The sequence below is a fragment of the Saccostrea echinata genome, unplaced genomic scaffold, assembly GCF_033153115.1.
Source record: "Saccostrea echinata isolate AGI-Se365-2 ecotype Australia unplaced genomic scaffold, CSIRO_AGI_Sech_v1 ptg000045l, whole genome shotgun sequence".
Lineage (NCBI taxonomy): Eukaryota > Metazoa > Mollusca > Bivalvia > Ostreida > Ostreidae > Saccostrea > Saccostrea echinata.
The window spans coordinates 2,211,763-2,235,000 of record NW_026889794.1 but is presented as its reverse complement, the minus strand read 5'-3'; the positions used below and the strand labels follow the sequence as shown (position 1 = coordinate 2,235,000).

At 34.0% G+C, this 23,238-nt stretch overlaps 2 protein-coding genes across 3 annotated transcripts; one reads left to right on the top strand and one right to left on the bottom strand.

Moving 5' to 3' along the window:
• Positions 1-2,011: 2,011 nt before the first annotated feature.
• LOC133201550 (transcription initiation factor TFIID subunit 12-like) lies at positions 2,012-6,983 on the bottom strand. 2 transcript variants are annotated; one of them, XM_061337350.1, is made up of 5 exons: positions 6,815-6,983; positions 5,274-5,504; positions 3,068-3,182; positions 2,676-2,764; positions 2,012-2,331 (listed from the first exon to the last, which is right to left on the bottom strand). In XM_061337350.1, exons 2-5 carry the CDS (start codon positions 5,499-5,501, stop codon positions 2,293-2,295), a joined length of 471 nt encoding a protein of 156 aa, XP_061193334.1. In that variant the 5' UTR covers positions 5,502-5,504; positions 6,815-6,983; the 3' UTR covers positions 2,012-2,292. The 2 variants fall into 2 exon arrangements, with proteins under 2 accessions (XP_061193334.1, XP_061193336.1); XM_061337352.1 differs by having other exon boundaries at positions 6,853-6,983.
• A 393-nt stretch (positions 6,984-7,376) lies between these two features.
• Positions 7,377-22,501, top strand: LOC133201759 (coiled-coil domain-containing protein 174-like). Its single transcript, XM_061337554.1, has 11 exons — positions 7,377-7,409; positions 13,833-13,937; positions 14,509-14,609; positions 15,677-15,738; positions 15,937-16,108; positions 16,831-16,929; positions 17,130-17,263; positions 17,617-17,711; positions 18,663-18,786; positions 21,146-21,310; positions 21,603-22,501. The coding sequence occupies exons 1-11, from the start codon at positions 7,377-7,379 to the stop codon at positions 22,403-22,405; spliced, it is 1,893 nt and encodes a 630-aa protein (XP_061193538.1). The 3' UTR covers positions 22,406-22,501.
• The last annotated feature ends 737 nt before the right edge of the window (positions 22,502-23,238 follow it).

The window sequence follows — 23,238 nt, the reverse complement described above, 5'->3', positions numbered from 1 at the left end:
CTTGATGTCCAGGAGTAAAGAAGAAGATTTTTAAAGACTGCATTAATTTTGGTGGTTTTAGCCCCAGCCCTCAGGCCCCAGGGGGGCAGGGACCATGAAATTCACAATTTTTGTTCCCCTTCACCCATAGATGCTATATGCGAAATTTGGTTGAAATTGGTTCAGTGGTTTAAGAGAAGAAGCTGAAAATGTTCAAAAGTTTACGACCGACGGACAACGGACGACACAGGACGGACGCCGACGGACGAAAACAGATAGCAATAGGTCACCTGAGTGACTCAGGTGACCTAAAAATGCAAGTGATCAATTTAGTCAGTAAAATTGAAACTCAAGTTAGTTTTCAAATATATGGCAACTCTGTACAGGTTTCTATGTAAAGTCTCTATTTACTGCATATTTTTTTCTTCCCTTGACCCAACTAAGCTCATATTTTTCCCATAAAGTGTCCTTGGGTAAAGAATGTGCATTGATGTTGATTGAAGTTTCTATACATTTAAGAACTCTATACACTGCACACTAAAGAGTTCTAATTCCATGGTATTTTTATGCAGTTAGAGTGATATGCCCTTGGATCTGAAATGAAATAAGTTGAAATCTGCAGTTTATTACTCAATTTGTAATCAATTCAAGCATTCTAAATATTTCATTTGGCCAGTAGATGAATTTAACTGAACACTTCATTTGCATGTACTTTTCTCATTTAAGTAAGGAACAGTGATAACAGTTCAACAACACTTCATTTCTTTGAATATTTTTCCTGGCAGTAATTGGCAGGTGCCCTATGCTGAGAATCAAATAAACTCCATATCTGCATCTTTATATAATTTCTTCCAAGTCCAAAAAAAAAACATTTTTTAATTGTTGTATAAAGGGTCCTTAATAAAAGTCAGGCCTTTCTGTGTAATCCTTGTTTGAAGCTTGTCTTTCTCCCCCTTTGGCCCAATCTGGCCAATGTTTCACTCAATAATGACATTTGGGTAACGGTTGTGCAGTGACCTTGATCAAAATTTCTAAGTCAAAGTCAACATTTGTGTAAAATTTTTCTTTTCTGCTTCAAAACAAGTCTCTGCATAAAACTTGTGTCCAGAAGAGATTTTCTTCATATCTTGGCCTAATCTTGACCATACTTCATCTAAAAAGTGCCCTTGGATAAATTGGTGTGTACTGACCTTGAGCCAAGTTTTAAAATCATTGGTGGTCAAAATAAAACTTTTTGGTAAATATATGTCTGTCCTTATTTAAGATTAGTTCATTCCTCACCAGATGCATACCTCAAGGTGTGCAGTGTTTGAACCTAGTCAAAGGTCAAGGTTAAATCACATTTTATGTAAACTCCATCAAGGTTGATTACTTTCAGGTATAATGTACGTAATTTTGGTTGTCATTAACTCTATGAAATTTAAATCAAATTTTGGGGGAAGTGTTCTTTTTTTCATATAAAAAAAATACAAGCAGCATTTTCTAGACAAAGACCAATTTTTTCTAAATATAAAGAGTTCCCTTCAGTAAGAATCCATTACCCTTATGTTGTTTACTTTAGAGCTATCTCGAGGAAATCTATTTTCTAAATGATCTCCCTTTGAACAGCATTTGAACTTTATTTATATCATTTTGTTCACATTTTATTAAAATTGGACAATCATTAGTTCTGGACAATAAGAAACTGAAACATTTAAGCATGATCAACTCAAAGCTAGAGAGTCTAAATGTTCTAAAAATACATTTATTAAAACTCTTAGTCATTATCCTGCGCTTTCGAATGACTTGGAATTCTTAATAGCTTCCCCCTACTAAAACCAATGTTTCTCATCAGTCAAAAAAATATTCACATCTTCACTATATTCTTTTGATTGCAACATACATGTAGAGAAGAAAAAAAATCATGTCCATTATATTTTTCCCACAACGGAGAAAGAATTAATAACATTCTTTTATATAGGAACTTTCGTTTTCCTATTCATCCCTGTAATTTTTATTTAAAGCAATGATGTTATGTATCACAATGAACATATTTAATGTCATAACTGAAATTAAGATTTATTTCATATCTTACAACATGATGAAAATGAGGATACATTTTGGTAATATGATTCATATTAAAATTGACACAACAACTTTATACATGTCCTTGAAATTGATTCCATCTTGGTGAAGAGAATGGATGAAGTTGTGATGTTCAAAAATTAATTTGTAAGTCAATGTTCCAGCATTTGTCTTTTTTCACTTTCTGAACATTAAAAATACTCCCACAACAAACAACTATCCAGTGAAGATGTTCCACAGTTAAATCTCTTAATATTTTTTGAGAGTTTTTCGGATAAGTGCCATCCTCTGGAAAATAAAGAATGGACTGAGTATTAGGTCCAATCTGGTTAATTTATCTAAAATGTCTATATTACATGTGCATATACATGGGTTTTAAATGTAAGAGGCAGTCAAACTGTATCTCCCAGGTTCACTCATACAATTACTTTTTCATAACTGCTGGAAGATTGCATCAATGCAAAATTCGCGAATTGTTTTAATTATACAATGTCATGTACATAGACAATATAGGCTTGAATGAATGCATACAAGAACATTGTACAGTACATCATACATATTGACCAAGCATGTAAAAATACTACATGATTAACATATAGACAAGATTTACTGATGAGCAACACATTTCTAACCTGTTTATGAGCCTCAGTGGCTGCTGACTTTTTATACGGCTTCAGATCATCCAATCCAAATCCAGGAATCCACATATTCCAGTTACGCTCTGTAAGATAATCAGGTTACTCAAGTTAGCTAAAGGTTCATCACAGGATCTGTTATTCAATTACCTGCTATTAAATACAGTATATCAACTGAGGCACAAAAGCTAAGTCTCATACTTGAAAAGGAATATATATATATATATACAGTTTACAAAGACTTTCCCCTTTTTTTACAAGTATTTCATGACATTTTATAACTAACTTTTTTTACTGACTACTCATTACCTGACCTTGGTGAGAAATCAAAACTTTCTTAATATTTATAATTAACATAAATAATACACATGTTTGATACTGTATGATACCTAAATGAAGTTGAACATCTTTGACGTCTAGAGTACTGGACTTCCTGTGCTTGGCAATTTGACAGGCAGATGTCACAATGCTGTCTATAAAGTCATCAGCTATATTCAACAATGCCTGAAATTTTTTCCAAACAAAATATTGTGCTTAAATCGATTTTTTTCCGACAAAATAACTCACATATAAAAATAAAATTTAAACAAGAGGCCCAAGGGCCACATCGCTCACCTGAGCACTGTGGCTAGGAAAAAAGGAAAAAATCAGTTTAGTATTGAAAAGCTTAAATGCATAAGTGGTCCCAACCTACCCCTAAAAAGGGAGTGGGGGGGGGGGGGGGGTCATGATTTGAACAAACTTGAATCTACACTATATGAGGATGCTTCCGTATAAATATGACAAACCGTGGCTCTGCTGTTCTTGAGATTTTTAAAGATTTTTTCTATATATTCCTATGTAAAACTTTGATCGTTCATTGTGGCCCCACCCTACCCCCGGGGGTCATGATTTGAACAAACTTGAATCTACACCACCTGAGGATGCTTCCATATAAATATGACCAATCATAGCTTTGCTGTTCTTGAGAAGAAGATTTTTGAAAATTTTTCCTATATATTCCTATGTAAAACTTTGATCGTCCATTGTGGACCAACCCTATCCCTGGGGGTCAAGATTTGTACAAACTTGAATCTACACTATATGAGGATGCTTCCAAATAAATATGACCAATCATAGCTTTGCTGTTCTTGAGAAGAAGATTTTTGAAGATTTTTCCCATGTACACCTATGTTAAACATTGATCGTCCATTGTGGCCCCACCCTACCCCCGGGGGTCATGATTTGAACAAACTTGAATCTACACCACCTGAGGATGCTTCCATATAAATATGACCAATCATAGCTTTGCTGTTCTTGAGAAGAAGATTTTTGAAAATTTTTCCTATATATTCCTATGTAAAACTTTGATCGTCCATTGTGGACCAACCCTATCCCCGGGGGTCAAGATTTGTACAAACTTGAATCTACACTATATGAGGATGCTTCCAAATAAATATGACCAATCATAGCTTTGCTGTTCTTGAGAAGAAGATTTTTGAAGATTTTTCCTATGTACACCTATGTTAAACATTGATCGTCCATTGTGGCCCCACCCTACCCCCGGGGGTCATGATTTGAACAAACTTGAATCTACACCACCTGAGGATGCTTCCATATAAATATGACCAATCATAGCTTTGCTGTTCTTGAGAAGAAGATTTTTGAAGATTTTTCCTATATATTCCAGACCTATGTAAAACTTTGATCGTCCAATGTGGCCCCACCCTACCCCCGGGGGTCATGATTTGTACAAACTTGAATCTACACCACCTGTGGATGCTTCCAAATAAATATGACCAATCATAGCTTTGCTGTTCTTGAGAAGAAGATTTTTGAAGATTTTTTCCTATATATTCCTATGTAAAACTTTGATCGTCCATTGTGGCCCCACCCTATCCCCGGGGGTCATGATTTGAACAAACTTGAATCTACACTACCTGACAATAATTCCACATGAGTTTCATCTTTCCTGGCCCACTGGTTCTTGAGAAGAAGATTTTTCAATAATGCCATTAATTTTTTGCTATTTCGTAATTATCTCCCCTTGGAGGAGGGCTTGGCCCTTCATTTGAACAAACTTGAAACCCCTTCACCCAAGGATACTTTGTGCCAAGTTTGATTGAAATTGGCCCAGTAGTTCTGGAGAAGAAGATGAAAATGTGAAAAGTTTACAACAACAACGACGCCGCCGACGACGACAGACAACGGACAAATTTTGATCAGAAAAGCTCACTTGAGCCTTCGGCTCAGGTGAGCTAAAAATCAAGAGAAAGTCATATTAATTGGCAGGAAAAAATTCATATTTGATTTTTGTCGTCCAAGCAAACTAAAACCTAATTTATATTCTACTTTCATCACAAAGTAATTACGTCTTAAGCTAAGGTTGTGTCCAAACAGACTGACTAGACTCAATTATCCTTCTCCAAAAATCTTCAATGTAATTGGGACACAAACATATCTTTATAAAAGGCTCTAAACTTGCAATGACATTTACAGAATAATCTAAATATATATCAAACAAGTGTAAGAATGCAGATCAAGCCATTTTTAGCCTTCCCTTATCTTACCAAATGCCATATTCAAAGATACACATGTATGCAAGCTTAACACTACCTCTTCAACATCCTCATCCAGTTGTTCCATGGGATCGATCTCTTTGACCAGTTCCTGCAGACGTCTCTTGTCCAGAACCTTCGTCTCAGCCTGTGTGGGAGTTCCTGGGATTGTTGCGGGGATCTGCTGCCTGACTCCTATTGGCTGTTGAATGGCAATGGGCTGAACTGTTGTGGTAGTGCCAATAATTTGTGACCCATCTGGCAACTTATTCACAGATGGATTCATGGCCTGTAAAGTTAATCAATGTAGAAATTCAATCTATAGCTCCAAGTTCCTACCTCAAAGCATAACAAAAAAAAGTCCAGAATATTGAACTATCCAGATGGAAACAGACAGATAAACAGTGCCATTTAATATTATTAATAACATGACTATCAAAACACATGCCTGGAACATGTGGAAAAACCTAAATCTATATATGCCTCAAAAAAAAAAATATTGAAGGCTATACTATGCTTTTCATAGCAGTAAGGGGCAAAAACTCATTCATCACTGGATAAAACTTGAAATGACATCCACCTTAGTCTTGGCATATTTTGACTTGTCTGAGAAATGTAAAGAGTTACTATCCCCCTCTCACACACGCTTTTTAACTAAAGTGAGATAATGCTAGTAGCAGCTCTTAAGGTCAAGATCTAGTAAATGCTTTAGACTACTATTTGGTGCTAGATCCATTATGACGTCATAATCAATTTCAACTTTCTTTTTCCCGTATTTTACGGCTCTAATAGATTTATGTACAAAATCAAGTATTTTCATGGAATTCAATTTGAAATCATGTGAAAAGTAATCCCGATACCTATATTCAATTTAATATTATCTTAAAGAAGAGGCCAAGAACATACAAATTACCATTTTCTGAGAGACTGTAGGCAATCTGGATACATTTATTTTGTCTGATATGGAAAAAACTCTTGTATTCATGACTGGTTTTCTTTGTTTTTCATTGAAAATGACAGTCTAAAATATGATTTTTCTTCTTGCTTACTAGCTGCAATAATGTAGCCCTCTCCGATTTTTTTTAATCTGATATTTTCAGGAGAGGAGCCCTCTCCAAAAAAAAAAAAAAAAAAATCGGAGAGGGCTACATTATTGCAGCTACTTGCTTACCTACAAATTATACCCCGAAACACCTTATTTGACCAAGCTAAAGTTATAAAGCATCATTAAAGGAATTTATTTCTCAAATTAGAGAAACCTGTAGGCACCTTCCATTTACTAGATCTTGACCTTAACTTCAATGGAAGAAGATATCATATCCTCCCTTTATCTCTAAAAATTTGGTATCAACGTCCCTCCCGAAGAGATGTCAGTACAAAATTTTTAGTTTCAACGAATCACGCTGAGATTAATCCTCCCTCTGAGTAAAACATTGGATCATACCTTAAACTTTTTTTTTAGTATGGTAAACTGTTATAAGTGACCACTCATCTCTTCAAGAAGGGACTCAAAATGGAATAAATGTGCTAAAGATTTCACAGTTAATCCAGATGTTGTATTTTTTCCCATTGCCATGAAATGTCTACACAAATTCTTACCACAAAACAGTTCTTTGTGAAACAAGCTTCGTACAAACCCTGTCTCTAACTGCAGTACCAGAGACAAGCGGATTGGAAAATCAGAGTAAGGTACACTGTATTCTCACATTCCCACTCAACATCAGAACAAAATATTCTTTCACTGCATTCTGCCCTTGAGATGCGTTTTCTACAAATCAAATGAAACTTCACAGTCATATGGAAAATAATCTTTTTAAATAAGTTACATAGGAGAAATCTCCCCCATGTTGTCTGATATATAATTATAAATAGCAAGGTTTTTGTTTACCTCCCAGCAGCTTTCCCTTCCAACACCTCATCAATGTCACTTACACGCTTTTGGAAAGACGCGTACATCCGACAAAAAATGAAGCTTCAATGAATTCAGTTTATTCTTAGTTAGTTAAATGAAAAGATTAAAAAATAAAAGAAATGAATAAACGATTAAAGTAAACGTAGGATGTCTGGACAAAATCTTATTTCTGATTTTTTTACTTAAACAAAGTATGAATTATCCTTTTTGAACGCTGCCAAAACGTCTTCATCATTTGTGCGTTTGAAAATGGAAGGGAAGAGAGATGTGAATTCATCATCTGTGAGTTGCTAAGATTTTACGGCTGTTTTTGTTCATTCAAATAATTTCAAGATAATTCATCAGGGAGATGCTTTTATATTTTACATCTAACTGTCATTTGCATATTTAAATGTTACATCATTCTAATTGTCATAACTTGTTTAACACAAATTCCTCAGATCATGAAAAGTTGAAATGAAAATGGGGAATAAATTCATCTTGACAATGTTTTAATCTGAGTGTAGATCAGGGTCATGTCACATTCTGAGATCATTATCTTCCTTGTGCAAAGCATGGACCTAAGGTTCACTTTCTAGAGTGTTTCCGGAGTACTAAGTTGATCCTCATGTCACAGGACGTCACATAAAGACCAGTTAGACCATTAAAACAAGGTCCAGTGTCATAGAAGGTGTAGACCCAGGGTTTGACATTAAGGCACGTCCAATCGACCCAGTCTAGTTAAGTGAGTGGTCTGGTCGTGTAAAATTTACCTGAACTAGACCAATTGGTTGTGTTGATAAAATAACTGTTAAACCTCCATTTCAGCCTTTCAAATAAATACATGTAATCTAAAAACTTTTAAAGAATTTTTTTTTTTGTCCATTCCAATTGTAAACAGCTATTGGTGTGCAAAGAAATCACTTATTTTAGCCACATCTGCAATAGACAAGTCACAGTCCAGACTACTGTCATACTGTATCAACATGGTATAAATAGTTACACCTAATATATTTTAAAATATATTTATTGATTTTTATGATAATTATTTTATTAAAGTTCATTGAATGTTCTTTAAGGCTTATAATACTCAAATGTGCCTATGTACCGGACTCAATTTACTAGGACCTATCAAACAGATTATCAAAAAAGACGATGTCTTTCTTAATTAATTAAGATTCAAAAGTTACCTAATTATTAATAAAATTCTCTAATATCAGAAGTAAATTTGCAAGTTTGGTCAGGGCTAGTGATTTTATGGTCAGCGCTAGTTAAAACTATGGGAAGTAGCCCGACTGGTCTAGTTCTCGTAAAAGTTAATCTCAGACGCTGAGACCGTGGTAGTTTGAAAAAGATTCCTCACTGCTCATTGGCCATGGGATAAAAGGGAGCCAGTCAATGCGCCCCCTAACAAAACCGTCCCGGTCAAAGCGCCCCCTGATTTTGGTCAAAGCGTCCCCTGATTTTGGTCAAAGCGCCCCCTGATTTTGGTCAAAGCGCCCCCTAAAGAAATTTTACAGAAAAATGATGTGACAAAACCGCCCCCAAATATTGGTCAAAGCGCCCCCTGATTTTGGTCAAAGCGCCCCCTAAAGAAATTTTACAGAAAAATGATGTGACAAAACCGCCCCCAAATATTGGTCAAAGCGCCCCCTGATTTTGGTCAAAGCGCCCCCTGATTTTGGTCAAAGCGCCCCTTAGATATTTTTATAGAATGTCTGTTTGCAAAAAGCCCCCTAAATCTGGTCTCTTTACTAATTTATGCTATTCATTTCTTTTGTTTGTTCAGCGTGAACCGTTCATCGCGATCCATGAAATATTTAATAGAGTAATAACTCGGTCAAGAGAGGACAAACAATCATTTTCTTTTTAAAGATGGCCTTACATGATAGCATTTTTTTTTTAATTCTTTCCCAAAGATATGCATAGTTTAAAAAAAAAAAAAAAAAAAATTAATGTTCGGTCTTTGAATCTTTTCCATTCGTATAAAAAAGAAGGTCTTTCAGAAAATTGACAAGAAAGCATTGATGTAACCATCAATTGTCGCCCGGGAAATAAATAAAGTAAACAATGGAAATGAGTCTTTATCATCAAACTGCTTCGATATGTGTGAAAAAGGCATGCGTCTAAATGATGGAGACGATAGTCAAGAATATTTTGAAAACTTATAGTTGGATGAAAATCGAACAAAAACGATACCCTTTTAAACTTTATCAATTTCTCAAGTAAATGTTGGCTGCATCAAATATAATTTGAAACCAGACACATGCATCACCTATTTTCAAAAATATCTTTCACTTTAAGAATATAATACAAGAACTGTGTAAAGTACATTTTTACGTTTTTATGCGATAAGTAAAATTCGATGTTCTAAAAAAAGTGACCTGTCGTTTTTTCGATAGTAAATGATAAGCAACTTTATATATTAAACATGAAAAACATATATATTTTTACAGATTCACTTTATGGAAGTAAATATATTGTGTATCTCGTAATTTATAAAGGGAAAGAACATTCTGATTAACAATCTTTTTAATGTTTAGAAAACCTTTAATTCTGAATAACTTCTCCCATCTCAATCCCCATATATACCAACACTATGTATAGAGCAGCCCGGTCCTACGGGCTGCAATAATCGACTTCAAGCGAAAAGCATTACGAACTCTCGGGATAACGTTAAACCTCCTGTTTTAAACACACTTAAGGAATTAGAAATGAGTTAATCAATAAATATTTTTAAACACATTACGCGACGTCAAAATGAGAGATTTGTTTTAATAAACCTATCACAGAAAAGCACGGGAATTTTTTTCCCACAGGAATGCACATATTCACAAAGAAATTTATTAAATAAATCATTAAAAAAAAAAATGAATAAAATAAACAATGTATTTTGTAAAATGGTTTGGTCTAAAGCCTAAGGTGATTAACTGTAAACACTGTGCGGTCTTTGGTGCCCCCCCCTCCCAATCCTGTTTTTTTTTTGTTTATGATAAAAGCAGATTTCATTCAGTTAGCTGAATTTGTGTGTGTGTTTTCCAGGAGTAAAAAACATTTATCTGGACAATAATACGACACTGATGAAAAAATACATCGGAACAATAACTGTAGACCCTCTGTACACTAAGGAACATTGACATTAAGAAAATGCGATATATTTTGAATTAAGAAATATAAATCATATTTCTTTTAAAAATGCTTTTCATCTGCAGAAATTAATAGCAATGATTATAAAATGTTATCTCTCTAAATTTGATAACTTCACGACCTGACCAGTGGGAGTGAGGGATGCCATCCTATTCAGACATGCATAGATACATGTAATATAAAATGTTAAAATCCGTCATAGTTTACAATTCAACATAGTCATTGTTAAACATAAGTATACATGGAAGTAACTATAAGCATATGGACTGGTGTTTTTAACATTACAGGAACTTATGTTTTATTATATTAAACATGCATACTTTGGTATGCTGGAAACAGAAATTAATTATACATCATTTTCAACCATGATTATAGTTTGTTGATCATTTTGTTTAACTTACAAGAAATAACAATTTCTTCCAATTGAATCTTATAACCAACTATTTAAATAAAGAAAGAGATATGAAGGCTTGGCAGATTTATTGTTCATATGATTTTAAAGAAAAATTTACCCCCCCCCCCCAAAAAAAAAAAAGAAAGTCTTTTAGGAAATGTTAACATCTAAGTCCAATTAGACTTGTGCTACTCAAATTATATCTCATCTACTTTATCAGTATGTTTACTGGAATACTAAAGTTTATAAATACAAAAGAAAATAAACTTACCAGTGTTGCAGGTTCTGTGAGTCCATTTCTCACAGCCATCACACTGGATTGCGTGTTGGCGAGGCCTAACCGTCTTCTTACACAGAGTGCAGGAATTCATTTTGGTAAATGATATTGAAGTTAAAATTTGTCTCAATATATACTTTTTCCAATATTGAAAATAATTTAATTGGTTAATTTCAATTTGACCAATCGGAGGTATGCAGAAAATGTCAAATACACGATGCTGAAACCCTTAGATCCTCATGTTTTGATAACAATATACTAGTAAGAGCTGACATTGCCCTCATTGGGGGTTTGTCGGTCCATTCTCTTTTGAAGATTGACACCCATCTCCCTATGATGATTGGTCGTCAACCTACCTCTGTCACCTTGAAAATGTTGACGAAGACATACACTTGCAAGTAGACTTGCACTCATTTACCAGTGAATAACACAATTTACTATAAGAAATTGATTACAAAAATTCATTTCATAATATTATTTTTATTTTTTATTTATTGCTTTAGACATACATCTTACCGCATTTTAACAATAACATAAATAATACAAAGTATTACATAATAGCTTTGTATGGCGATTTTTATAGATTACAATATGATAATAATGATTTCTGGGAAAATTACCATATGCGAGAACTCTCATATTTTTCTCTAAATTACAAAGATCATAGACATTGTGAGCACCTAATAATTGTAAAATGTTAAAAACAAGATATACAAACTGAATCATAGTATACTTGCTCAAATAAATTTTCACAATTTATCATTGGGTGAAATGTGACGAAAAATATGGGATTTCGTTGTACTTCAATTTCCTGAATTTATTAACCAGTAAATAACAATTTACTATAATAGAATTGATTGCAAACTTTAATGCAAACTTTAATTCATAATACAAGAGTATAAATTGAATCATCAGTACTTGCTTAAATAAATATACTTGAATTTCTAATTACACATGCGCCACATTTTAATTAAATTCGCGCCTGAACATAAGAAAAACGATATAATACATAGTGATATTTGAATACACTATTGATAAATAGATAATGAAAAAATTATTGATATATAAATAATGAAAAAAATATTGATAAATAGATAATGAAAAAAAGGTTTCGTATGTAATAAGTTTTCGTATCGTCTTTTCCCCTTAAAAATAGGTTTTGGGGCGCTTTGACCAAAATCATGGGTTTGACCATTGCTTGGTGACAATTTCGAAAAATGGATTCTTCTATACAATTAAATTAGGGGGCTCTTTGACCAAAATCAGGGGGCGCTTTGACCAAAAATTAGGGGGCGCTTTGACCAATATTTCGGGGTAGTTCTGTAACTTCATTTTACTGTAAAATTTCTTTAGGGGCGCTTTGACCAAAATCAGCTGGGGGCGCTTTGACCAAAATCAGGGGGCGCTTTGACCAATATTTGGGGGCGGTTTTGTCACATCATTTTTCTGTAAAATTTCTTTAGGGGGCGCTTTGACCAAAATCAGGGGGCGCTTTGACCAAAATCAGGGGACGCTTTGACCAAAATCAGGGGGCGCTTTGACCGGGACGGTTTTGTTAGGGGGCGCATTGACTGGATTTCTTGGCCATAAGTGCCAATTACAGGTCTAAAATTACATCTATCTTCCACTGGCAAGTGGTGGCATCCCAATATGAGATGAAAAATTCTTGAAGGGACTCAAAAGAAACGATACATCATTACAGAGTTTTAGAAGTTCCTCATAAAGTGATTTAAATTTTCAATCCCTGTGATGACAACCTTGTTAAAATGACATTTAATGTGGTTGGGACACCAGGGCTCGACATTAACACTCGTCCGCATGACCGGTACCAGTGAAAAAAAATTACGGACAAATGAATATTGCTGGGCACTTGTGCGATTGGACAAGTGCATTCATTTTAATGTAAAGAGGTCTCTAAATAATAAAAAGAACGACTGTTGAAAGTTAATAGGTAGTTTCAAGACGGAAGCCCTACATAAAAATCGGACTTCGATTCACATTTGATCGGGATCGAAGTTCACTAATTGCATACTACTGAAAAGGTATGGAACTTACGAACTTAACAAAGTTTGGATTCCGTTTGATGTTGACAGATTAACTTGTTGTTAGATAAAATTTTGTTTTATGTGTTTGTTGTATTTATCAATAACATCTCGAATAAATCAAGCACATGTCATGTGTAATGGACTTTATTTTAGTTTTCAACAGTGTTTGAAATAACCGTGCGCCCGACCGCCCAAGACGCACAAATTTTGCAGTGGGCAAACAAATCTGCATGTACTGACGCCCGGATGGACATGTTAAAATTTTCGATAATTAAAAATCATATATTTGATAAATCTTTTTCATATCAAGTAATAGGATCGGTAGCAAAGTGTAACAAGCCAATTCTGGTTTGAATTTATGGTGACCTGGTTCCAGTCACATCGTTAAAAAACAAATTTATTAAAGACAATTTCTTTCTCAGGCAAGTAGATCTTTGGCAGGGCTGACAACTTTTACTAGCAGTCAGCCCTGCACGTCTGTCTAATTTTACAGTGAGTTTCAAACACTGGTTTTCAAGTTGACAGTATTAGATCTTTATTAAAGTTGAAGTTCGGACAAGTAAATGTCTTGGTCACTTGTCCGAATAAACAAGTAGGGAAAAAAGTTAATGTCGAGCCCTGGATACACCCACTGGCCATAATCTAAATTTTATAAGCCTTCAAATAAATCTCTAAAGAATACAGAATTACTCACAGTAAGTGTCATACTTGAAGCCAATTGGTAACAAATATATTGAATTTGTATAAATTTTCCTTTTACATAAAAAGTACATGGACAACTCCTCTTCCTAACAATGGCATCATGGGTATAGAATTCATACTACTTTATGATCAATATAGATAAGGTCTTGTTTTTTCAACAGATTATTGACCTAAAAGCAGAATTGTTTAGAAAACAGGAGGAATTCAAAAAGCAGCAACTACAGAATAAAAATGCCTCAACCATCAAGGGAAAGTCTGTGGAAAAAGTAAGTGTCCACATGTTGAAATCATTTGTATCATGTGATGTAAAAAAAAAAAAGTGTAAGCTGTGTGTAAAACAACTCCATCACTCTGAAGTTGAATTAGTTGATGGATTTAGGATCATATGGTGTGGTGTTTTCTAACATTTAATTTGCAGTGAAATTAATTCAGATTACAATTGATACTATGTGATAGCCGATACATGATTTTAGTCTTTTTACCAATATGGAGAAACCATAATACTAGCTGTGTATTTGCATTTTTTTTTTATAGATAATGGCAACATTCACAGGAAAAAAGCAAAAAGGACTCTGGATTTTCCTTTGATTATGCACCAGTCTCATGTGTATCACATAGCAATCTGATTAAAATCAGATCTTTGTTACGCTCTGAAATTCTGATGGTCGCTGCATGTACTTTGTACAGCGACCATAAGAATTTCAGAGCGTAACAAAGATCCGATTTTAATCAGATTGATCAGATAGTGCATACAAAGTACATCTTTATCATTTGAATATTATCATTTGAGACACTTAACCTGTATGTTTCATGACTTATATTTTAACTTTTTAAAAGAAAGCATCAGTATGGAGCAAAAAGAACAAAGGAGTGTTAGAAAGAAGTAGCAAAGATTTAGAAGAGAAAATAGAAGAGGCAAATCAGTATGAGAGGTCAAGGTCAGTGCCAGTTAATGTATATGACTTTATATTTTTTTAATATGTGCAAGTATTGTAATTTATAAACATCTTTTGTATCAGTGTCAGATTACATACTCATATTGAAAATTCTATACCATGGCACCCAACACTCTCTACAATCAGCTCATACATTCACCTCTGTCATGGGCTTGCGTGTATCACAGTGATAAGAAAGATAAAGTAGTGCGTTTGTTTTCATTCATTTAATTAAAAGCTTGCTCTAAGACTTATGTTTTTTCTTTTGGGTAGATATTTACTAGATAGATCTAGAACTATTAGTTTAATCTAAATCAACTCGGAATATCGTCTTTTTTACTTTATGTCAAAAATCAGTGAAAGCCATTGCAGAGGTGTCTGAGGGAGAAACAACAACTCTGCAAGGGAAACTACTACATTTTTAGCTTTACTGATCAGAGACCAGAAGAGCGTATGTGATAGGTGTTCATCTGTCTGTCAGACTGTAAACAATTTTTCAAAATGCTACTGCTCCTACAGTTTTGGTCCAATTTCAATGTAACTTGGTACATAAGTAGACTACACAAAGATATATAATTCTATAAATCGGTTACTTGATTTTGATGAAAGATGTTGCCATGGTTACTAAAAATATAAAACTGTGAAATTCTTTCAAAATGCTACTCCTCCTACAGTTTTAGCCCGATTTCAATATACTTTAATACACATGACAAGTAGACTACACTAAGATACACATATTGCTTTGGGATTTCAGTGAACAGTTTTGCAGTGGTTACTAAAATAGAAATTGTTCAGAAATTCTTTCCAAATGCTCTTCCTGCTACAGTTTTTGTCCAATTGCACTTAAAATTGACTCAGAAAGATACTAAACTGAAGATCATTATTTTATTTAATGCCGTTGCCATAGTTTCAAGTCTAAGTCATAACTTTCCCTACCTTTATTAATGAAGTAAAAACCGGTATTGCTACAGTCTTGTTAGAGTCTTCTGATTGGTTGGGGGTTAATTTCTGTGGCAGTAAAGCTTATTCTGGCCATATACCCTTATTTTCATCAAGATTTATTTTTGTAGAAAATGTTTAGAAGCCAAGGCGAAGTTGTATGAGAAGATAACCCAGGGAAATGACATTCCAGGTAAAAGGAATCATCAGCATTAATCATTAATGTATTGAATATACATGTTCATTTATTTTATGCATGTTAGCCAAAGTTGTAGATAAAAAAAATTCTATATGCTCAAAGTATCATAATTGATCATTGACAAACTTAAGTATACGTACATGTGTAAAGTTTATCATGAAAATTAATTCCTTTTTTATTGAATAATTATAGAGGAAGATGGGAGTCAGGTTTACTTGGTGGACTTCCAGAAAAAAGCCATAGACAAGATTGTGGAAGACAGAGACAAGAGGAGGAAGGAAGAGGAGGAGGAGAGAGAGCGACAAGAGGAAGAACTTTTGAAACACGCTGTAGTTCCTCCACCAGCCAATGAAGAGGAGGAGTGGTAAATTGTGATAGGATTTTTTTTCATGATATTAAATTGTCCATATTGGCAGATCTGTGTACTCTCTGTCCATCAGACCAGAATTAAGTGTATTCAAATTTTCATTCTTTTTGAAAAAGGGGGAGGGTATTTCTGAAGACAAAATTTTACCCATGCATTTTATGGAACTAGAATGAACTTAGGATGTCTTGCTTTGAAAATATTTTACAAAGGTGTGTTTTTATGCCCTCCTTCGAAGAAGGGAGGGCATATTGCTTTGCTGATGTCTGTCAGTTGGTTGGTCTGTCTGTCGGTCCACCAACAGTTACCATTCATTTTCTTCGTAGAGTTGCACATATGAAATGAAATTTAGTATACAGATTTATCATAAGAATATCTAGGTCAAGTTTTATTTTGGGTGAGATCAAGCAATTTTTGACAGAGTTATGCCCCTTGGACTTAGAAAAATTCCAATTATTTGCAGTTTCGGTTCATTTTCTTCGCAGAGGTTGCACATACTGAAATGAAATTCGGTATACCGATTTATCATAAAAATATCTAGGTCAATTTTTGTTTTGGATACGATTGAGCAATTTTTTACAGAGTTATGCCCCTTGGACTTAGAAAAATTCCAATTATTTTTATGGGGGGAGGGGGAGAAGGGGGGGCATAAGTGTTTCACAAACATCTCTTGTTTTTTTTTCAAAGTTTCATTTTCTTTTTTATCTATTATGTACATTCAGGGTAGATTATGTGGATGGATTTGGAAGATCCCGTCGATGCATGAAGAAAGATCTCCCAGAACTGATGCAGCAAGACAAGAACATTCTTAAAAACAACAGGTATTCATTTTTCAAAAAAAAATTTGTCATTACTTGAAAGCGCAAGAAACATTTAAGTTGAAGAAATAGTTTTAGACCTACATTTACATGTATGATTAATAAATCATGTTTTAAGAGGTTTATTAATTTCAAGTCGGAAAACAGAAACAAATCTGAATTTTTAGATAAGATGTTATTGTGATATTGTTTTGTGATTGCAGTGTGAAGGTTGACAATAGAACAGCTGAGATGGTGTCTAATGATATGTACAAAGAAATGCTTCGGCAGAAATGGGAAGAAGAAGAGTTAGCAGCGATGAATCAGCCCATCCACTACTCCAATGTCCAGTATGATGGTGAGACAATCAAACCTATCCTTATACATGTATATTTAGCATACCTCTGGTTTCCTTTTTGTCCAATGTGAAAATGATGTATGGAAACTATTTTCATTGTCAACGGGGATGGCTTGGGTTTTTTTTTTTTTAATTTAAACTTTAGAATTTTAAAATATATCATCATTTTCTTTAAAGTTAATGAAAGTGTTAAAGGCATAAAATTTTGCATTTTACAAAATTTCAATTGGGTAACTATTACTATTATCTAAAACATCTTACATGGATGGATATAAAATCTTTCTGAAAAACATGCATGTAAAAAAAAAAAAAAAAAAAATTGAGACACTATTCCATTACAAACCTTGTTACAGAAATCAGAAGCCATGGTGTAGGGTTTTATCAGTTTGCCAAAGATGAGGAATCAAGAAAAGAACAACTGGACACACTAAATGATATGAGGGAAAAGGTAGGTAGAGGACCCCTGAACCTTGAGTCAGACTGAGTCACCTCCTTTATTTGCAATTATAATAATTTTAGTGAATGTTTACTGAATGATTCTATTTTCTAAGGCATAAGATAATTTAGCTGCAATAATGTAGCCCTCTCCCATTTTTAATCTTTATCTGATATTTTCAGGAGAGGGCTACAATTCCACTGCGTCTCCGTAATGGTGCAAATATATTTTCTAGATACGGCCGACTGCAGGCTAAATAAATTGTTTTTACATTCAACTTACTTCCAACAAGACGGAAATTTTATTCACTGTCAACAACATAGCCCTTTATATGCGAAAACCATGTAAAATAAATCTGCGTGTTTACCGAGCATTCTCTTCAGCAGCCATGACAGTTCTTGCGTGATGTACTGAGACTTGCGCTTGAAATTTAGAATCACTTGGTAAAGTAAATGTCGGTGTTGATAAATTTTTGTGTTGTATGGTATCACTAACTAAAAGCATTCCATGTGATATTTTTTCATTAACAGCGATATTTATGCTTAAAATAAGGGATATCCTAAAAGATCCGCTCCCTAGATCCCGAATTCTCATTAGTTGTCCCAAAATAAAATTGATCAAGGTCAGTAAACATGGCTGATAAATTTAAGTTGTGATGTTGACATACTCGTACATGAAAAATAACCGATATACGGATTGTTTTGTATATTTTTAGATCAATTCATGTCTTGCATAACTATATTTTATAAATTCAGGTAAGATACGTTTATAAAATAGCCACTTACTGAAAATTTGAGTCGATATCAGTGCAGTAGTGAATCACTTCTGCACTTGCACCATTACAGAGATCCTAAGGAGTTGTAGCCCTCTCCCAAAACAAAAAAATGGAGAGGGCTACATTATTGCAGCTAAAGAAAATTATGTTCTGTAGTATTTGTGAAGAATTTCTTTTTACTGTTCTAGACAAAAGATGAGAGGGATCGTAAAGAAAAAGTCAAGGAGAAAAGAAAAGCCATCATGGAGGCCAGACTTGCCAAGGTCAAACAGAGGAAGATGAAAAGAGAAGGGATTACAGAGCTCCCTGGAGGTACAAGTGAAAGCTTTATAAAGTGTTTCACGGGATATACCGTATTTGGCTGAATATAATACGCACTTTTTTTCCAAAATAATTTTCTGTGAGAAAGGGGTGCGTATTTTACACCACAATGGGATTTTGATAGGTTTTTCTTTCAGGTGAAACACGGTTATCATACGCACATACCGTAGTATTACCTAGAGACTTATGCAATTTCTTGCTGTTTATTGCCGTATTTAAAACTTCGGAAAGTTATTGTTGGAATGAAGGCTTGTTAAAAATGTTACATTTATAACCTTTTGATAGTTAAATTAAATTTAAAAGCAAGTTAAAATTAATTTGAGCTGCATGTTCATTGTCTCCGTGTAGGCCGCCATTAACGATGTTATTTATAGATGTTCACACATTCCTTTGCCACGTGCTTCCGTAATCATAGTACACATGTACCTATACAGTCAGACACTCGGTCAAAAAAGTAATAAGTCATCTTTTAATGAAATACAATAAAATAAAATTTATTTTAGGTTTTAAATAACTCAGTGAAAATTCATTTCAACATAAACACCCCTCTGTACGTCCCAATGAATGGAAGCCAATGTTGTAAACACGTGCGCTTGTCACTTGATAATTACCCCTCAACACCCCTCCAGGCAATTAAATTGTTTACCGACTCCTAAGCATTGTTTTTACAGTTAGAGCACTGATTATTTACTGTCCTTATTAATTGCTTTGATTATTTTCTTTGTTAAAAATTGGGGGTTGGTATATGATCTTTCGTATGTATAAGCCTGTGTTGATTACGACACATTAAACAGTGAAACGCTTGTTAAATGTAATTTTACTTTATCTTCTATCGGCCTCGTGTTAAAATGATTGAGAGTTAAAAAAGGAAATATGTATTATGTTGAAACTTACGTGTTATCATTTACTCGTGCTATGTAAAAAAAAAGATATCCACGAAGATTACCTCGATGTATGAAGACATATATCCCACCTTTTTTCATTATTTTTCACAGCTTTGGAGGTGTGTTGATAACTACACTTTACACCTTGTTAAATTTTTATTTTATTTTTATAACATCAGCTAGTTATTTAATTAATTAATTTCAAGTTCAAAAGAAGAAAATCTTAGTCTTTGAATACTTTGATGTTGCAATATCGCTTGCCTTAAATTTACATAATTTTCAACATGATTACCTTAAACTAAAAATAAATATGAAAACTGTTAAACACCGTTTGCTAAAAAAAATTAATAATAAACTCTGTTAATACTTTAATGCAACATTATCTCGTGCTTTGTTAAAATAAATAATTTCCTCCAGATTGCCGTGTTATGGAAAGTCAAGATTAAGAAATAAAAACGCATTTGAATAAAATATCATGTTCTGTAAATTTTCAGCACTTTATCTCCGTGCCGATTTTCATAGCAAATTACCGCGATTTTCAAAAGTTCAGAACACCGCTTGGTAAAATTTTCTGCTCATATAATACAACCAAATTGCGTTTTTTCCCCCCGTTTCAGGCTCAAAAAGGGGTGTGTGTGTTTTACACCAATGCGTATTATATTTGCAGGCCAAATACAGTATGCCTGTATCTTAGTACAGCTTCAATATTTATTGGATACAGTATTTATTGTAATTTTTCCTCAGCTACATGCATTTCCTGTAAAATACATTTAGCACACTTTCAAGCAGGAAATACTGTAAACCAACTTTTATTCACGTGCAAGAACTAATCTGCGAGTTTCACGACCTTTTTTAAATCGCCATGAACTGCTATTTTGCTGTGTATTTTTGCAGAATGTTCCTTGGTTGTGAAAATTAATTGATTGAAAACTGAGGAATCGCGAATAAAAGATGACACGAATTATAGTTGGTATACAGTACATGTATACACTAATACAGAGAACCAGTAATGGCTGGAAATAAATGTACCTGTATACATGGTAATTGAAAATAGCAAATGAGCATATTACTGTTCAATGGTAATTCTTTAGAGGTTTAAAAGTTTTTTTTTATAATAAAAAGTTGTCCATAATCAATTATCAAAGGTGATAGACTCAGATACTGTAGATGTACTTTTATCCATAGAGTCAAAATTCCATGGAATTGCAATTCCTGTTCAATCCACAGATATAAAATCACGTAGATTTCTTGCATTGCTATTGTATGTTTTAAATGCAATTTAAGTACGCTTTCAGAAATTTCCGCTGAAAATTTGTGACTGCATACCTTGTGTAAATTAATCTCAAACCAAAAATTAGTTATTGTGCATTAATAAGGGGAAAAAAAACTCAATAGAGAAAGCTATTTTTCAAAGTCTCGGCACATTAATATAATGTGCATGTATATTGTAAATAAATATTTTGCAGAAAAAGAAAATGATGAAGATGACATAGGACCCAAGCTCAGTGAAGCTGCACAAGAAGACAAAGAAGAGGAGAGAGAACCAGTAAAGAAGGAACCAGAACTCCTAACCAGGGACGAAAATATCAGAGGCACCGGCACCCAGAGGGAATGGGATAAAGGCAAGGAAAGTAAGTGATGAGACGGGACCAGAAACTAGTACTGATCAAGGACTAAGATAAGAATTGTGTGGACAGTCAAGTCGATTCTGGTTCATAAATGGAGCTCTCCTTACTTTGTCAAAAGTTGGTCCTTGATACATTTTGAAATTCTTATAAAGCCATCAAGTCGGATATTGATAAGTGCAGAACCATTATAATAACTGAAGCACCATTGTATTAAGGGATGGTTGGATTATGCTTGTATATTACATTTTTCTCTGTATGATATACATGTAACTTCTTTCCCTTGTTTGTATTTTAGAACTGTTCCCTATGTCAAGTGAACAAAGATACTTTGAAGACAGAAGAAATGAAAGAATTGCTGAATTTGCACCCCCATCAATGTATGACGATAGTGATAGTTCTATTGGAAATAGGCTCAAAACAGACAGTGTGGTGTCAGGCCCTGGAAATTCAAAGACAAAAATAACTGAAAAACAGATTGTAGACTTTTTGTCCCAAGAAAAACTGAATTCTCAACAAAATTGGAGTTTGAACTCAGAAGCTGTGTCTCCTAACAGTACAAGATCAATGAAAACCACAGAAGACAGGTCACAGCCACCTGAACAAGTGCAAGATATACCCCTTCCACAGAGTAACCCAAGCTTAAATCTGCCAAATGTGAGCACTAATAGAGAACAGACACACAATTTACATCAAAATATTCCCTTTTACCCACCCCCACAGTTTGCTCCACAACAAGGGACATTTATGGTTCCAACTAATCTTCCACCCCCAGGGTACATGTATGTTCAGCCAGGAGTACCCCAGCAGTGGCCCCAGCCCCCTCAGAGTGCAGGGTATTACCCATCTGTTACATCTGTACATTATCCTAGCACAACGTCTTCTGTCCCCCAGCAAAATCACAGTACTGATATAACTGGAAGTCAAACAATGGTTAAAGGTGATACTTCAGTGAATTTTGACATCTCTACACAGCAGGTAACAAAACCTGTTAGGTATAATATTGTTGATCCACGTTTGATTCAAAATGAAGAAGTTTTGGAATCCACCCCACAAAATTTTACACCAATGTTAGAGAAAAGTGAAGAGCACAAGGAATAAAGACACAAACGCCAAATGTGATATTCTGGTTTTAATGCTGTTATGCTTATTGTTATATGCTATTTACATAAAATAAATATATTGAAGTTTCTTGTGTATTATGTGATTATAACTGAAATGTGTATATACCAATGTACCAGAACTTGCTAAAGAGATGCTGCAAGTGGTATTGGATGAAACATTCCTTCCTTTAATTGAAGTTTTTACTTGTACAACATTACAGTTACACTAATTGTTTACTACATGTATGAGGTTAAGTTTGCACTTCTGCTATTGTAAAATAAGACCACACTTGATAATTCTTATATCCCTGCCTAAACAAGTTGAGGTTTACATGTATAGCTTTTCCTTTCCAGTTCCTTTATAAGCTGATATTTTGTGTCTATATAATACCTCCCAAACTTTTAAACACAAAAATTATAATTCATATATTACATATTTGTGTTCTAACTTTGACAAGGTCATTTCTCAATAGTCAAGGTGCTTGAGCAGTAGAACAAAAACATCAGGGGAAAGGGGGAGGGAGGGGGGCATATCTCAATAGTCAAGGTCCTTGAACATGTTGAACAGTGAAACAAAACATAGAGGAGGAGGACTTTGAAAATGTCCCATTTCATGCAATATTTTCTGGTCTGAATGAAGATGCAAAGATATTTTCCATTATTCCTGTAAAAAAAAACATTGAAAAAAATGCTTAAATTATTGTCTAAGTATCAGTCTATGTGAAATGTAGTCATCATAGAAATATCCAGGACTTTATTCTGTGGATTCATGGAATTTTTTTACTAGGTGGAAATCTCCACCTCTTTCACTGTTTTGTATTTATTATTTAA

What these genes read in the sequence shown, in the direction of transcription:
- LOC133201550 (XM_061337350.1), bottom strand. Translation starts at nt 5,501, where the DNA reads ATGAATCCATCTGTGAATAAGTTGCCAGATGGGTCACAAATTATTGGC. An exon ending in TGGATGAGGATGTTGAAGAG is followed by an intron (nt 3,183 to 5,273) that starts GTAGTGTTAAGC and finishes AAAAAATTTCAG; the next exon opens with GCATTGTTGAATATAGCTGA. An exon ending in CCACTGAGGCTCATAAACAG is followed by an intron (nt 2,332 to 2,675) that starts GTTAGAAATGTG and finishes TTTATTTTCCAG; the next exon opens with AGGATGGCACTTATCCGAAA.
- LOC133201759 (XM_061337554.1), top strand. Translation starts at nt 7,377, where the DNA reads ATGGAAGGGAAGAGAGATGTGAATTCATCATCT. An exon ending in AATCAGTATGAGAGGTCAAG is followed by an intron (nt 14,610 to 15,676) that starts GTCAGTGCCAGT and finishes TTATTTTTGTAG; the next exon opens with AAAATGTTTAGAAGCCAAGG. An exon ending in AACATTCTTAAAAACAACAG is followed by an intron (nt 16,930 to 17,129) that starts GTATTCATTTTT and finishes TTGTGATTGCAG; the next exon opens with TGTGAAGGTTGACAATAGAA.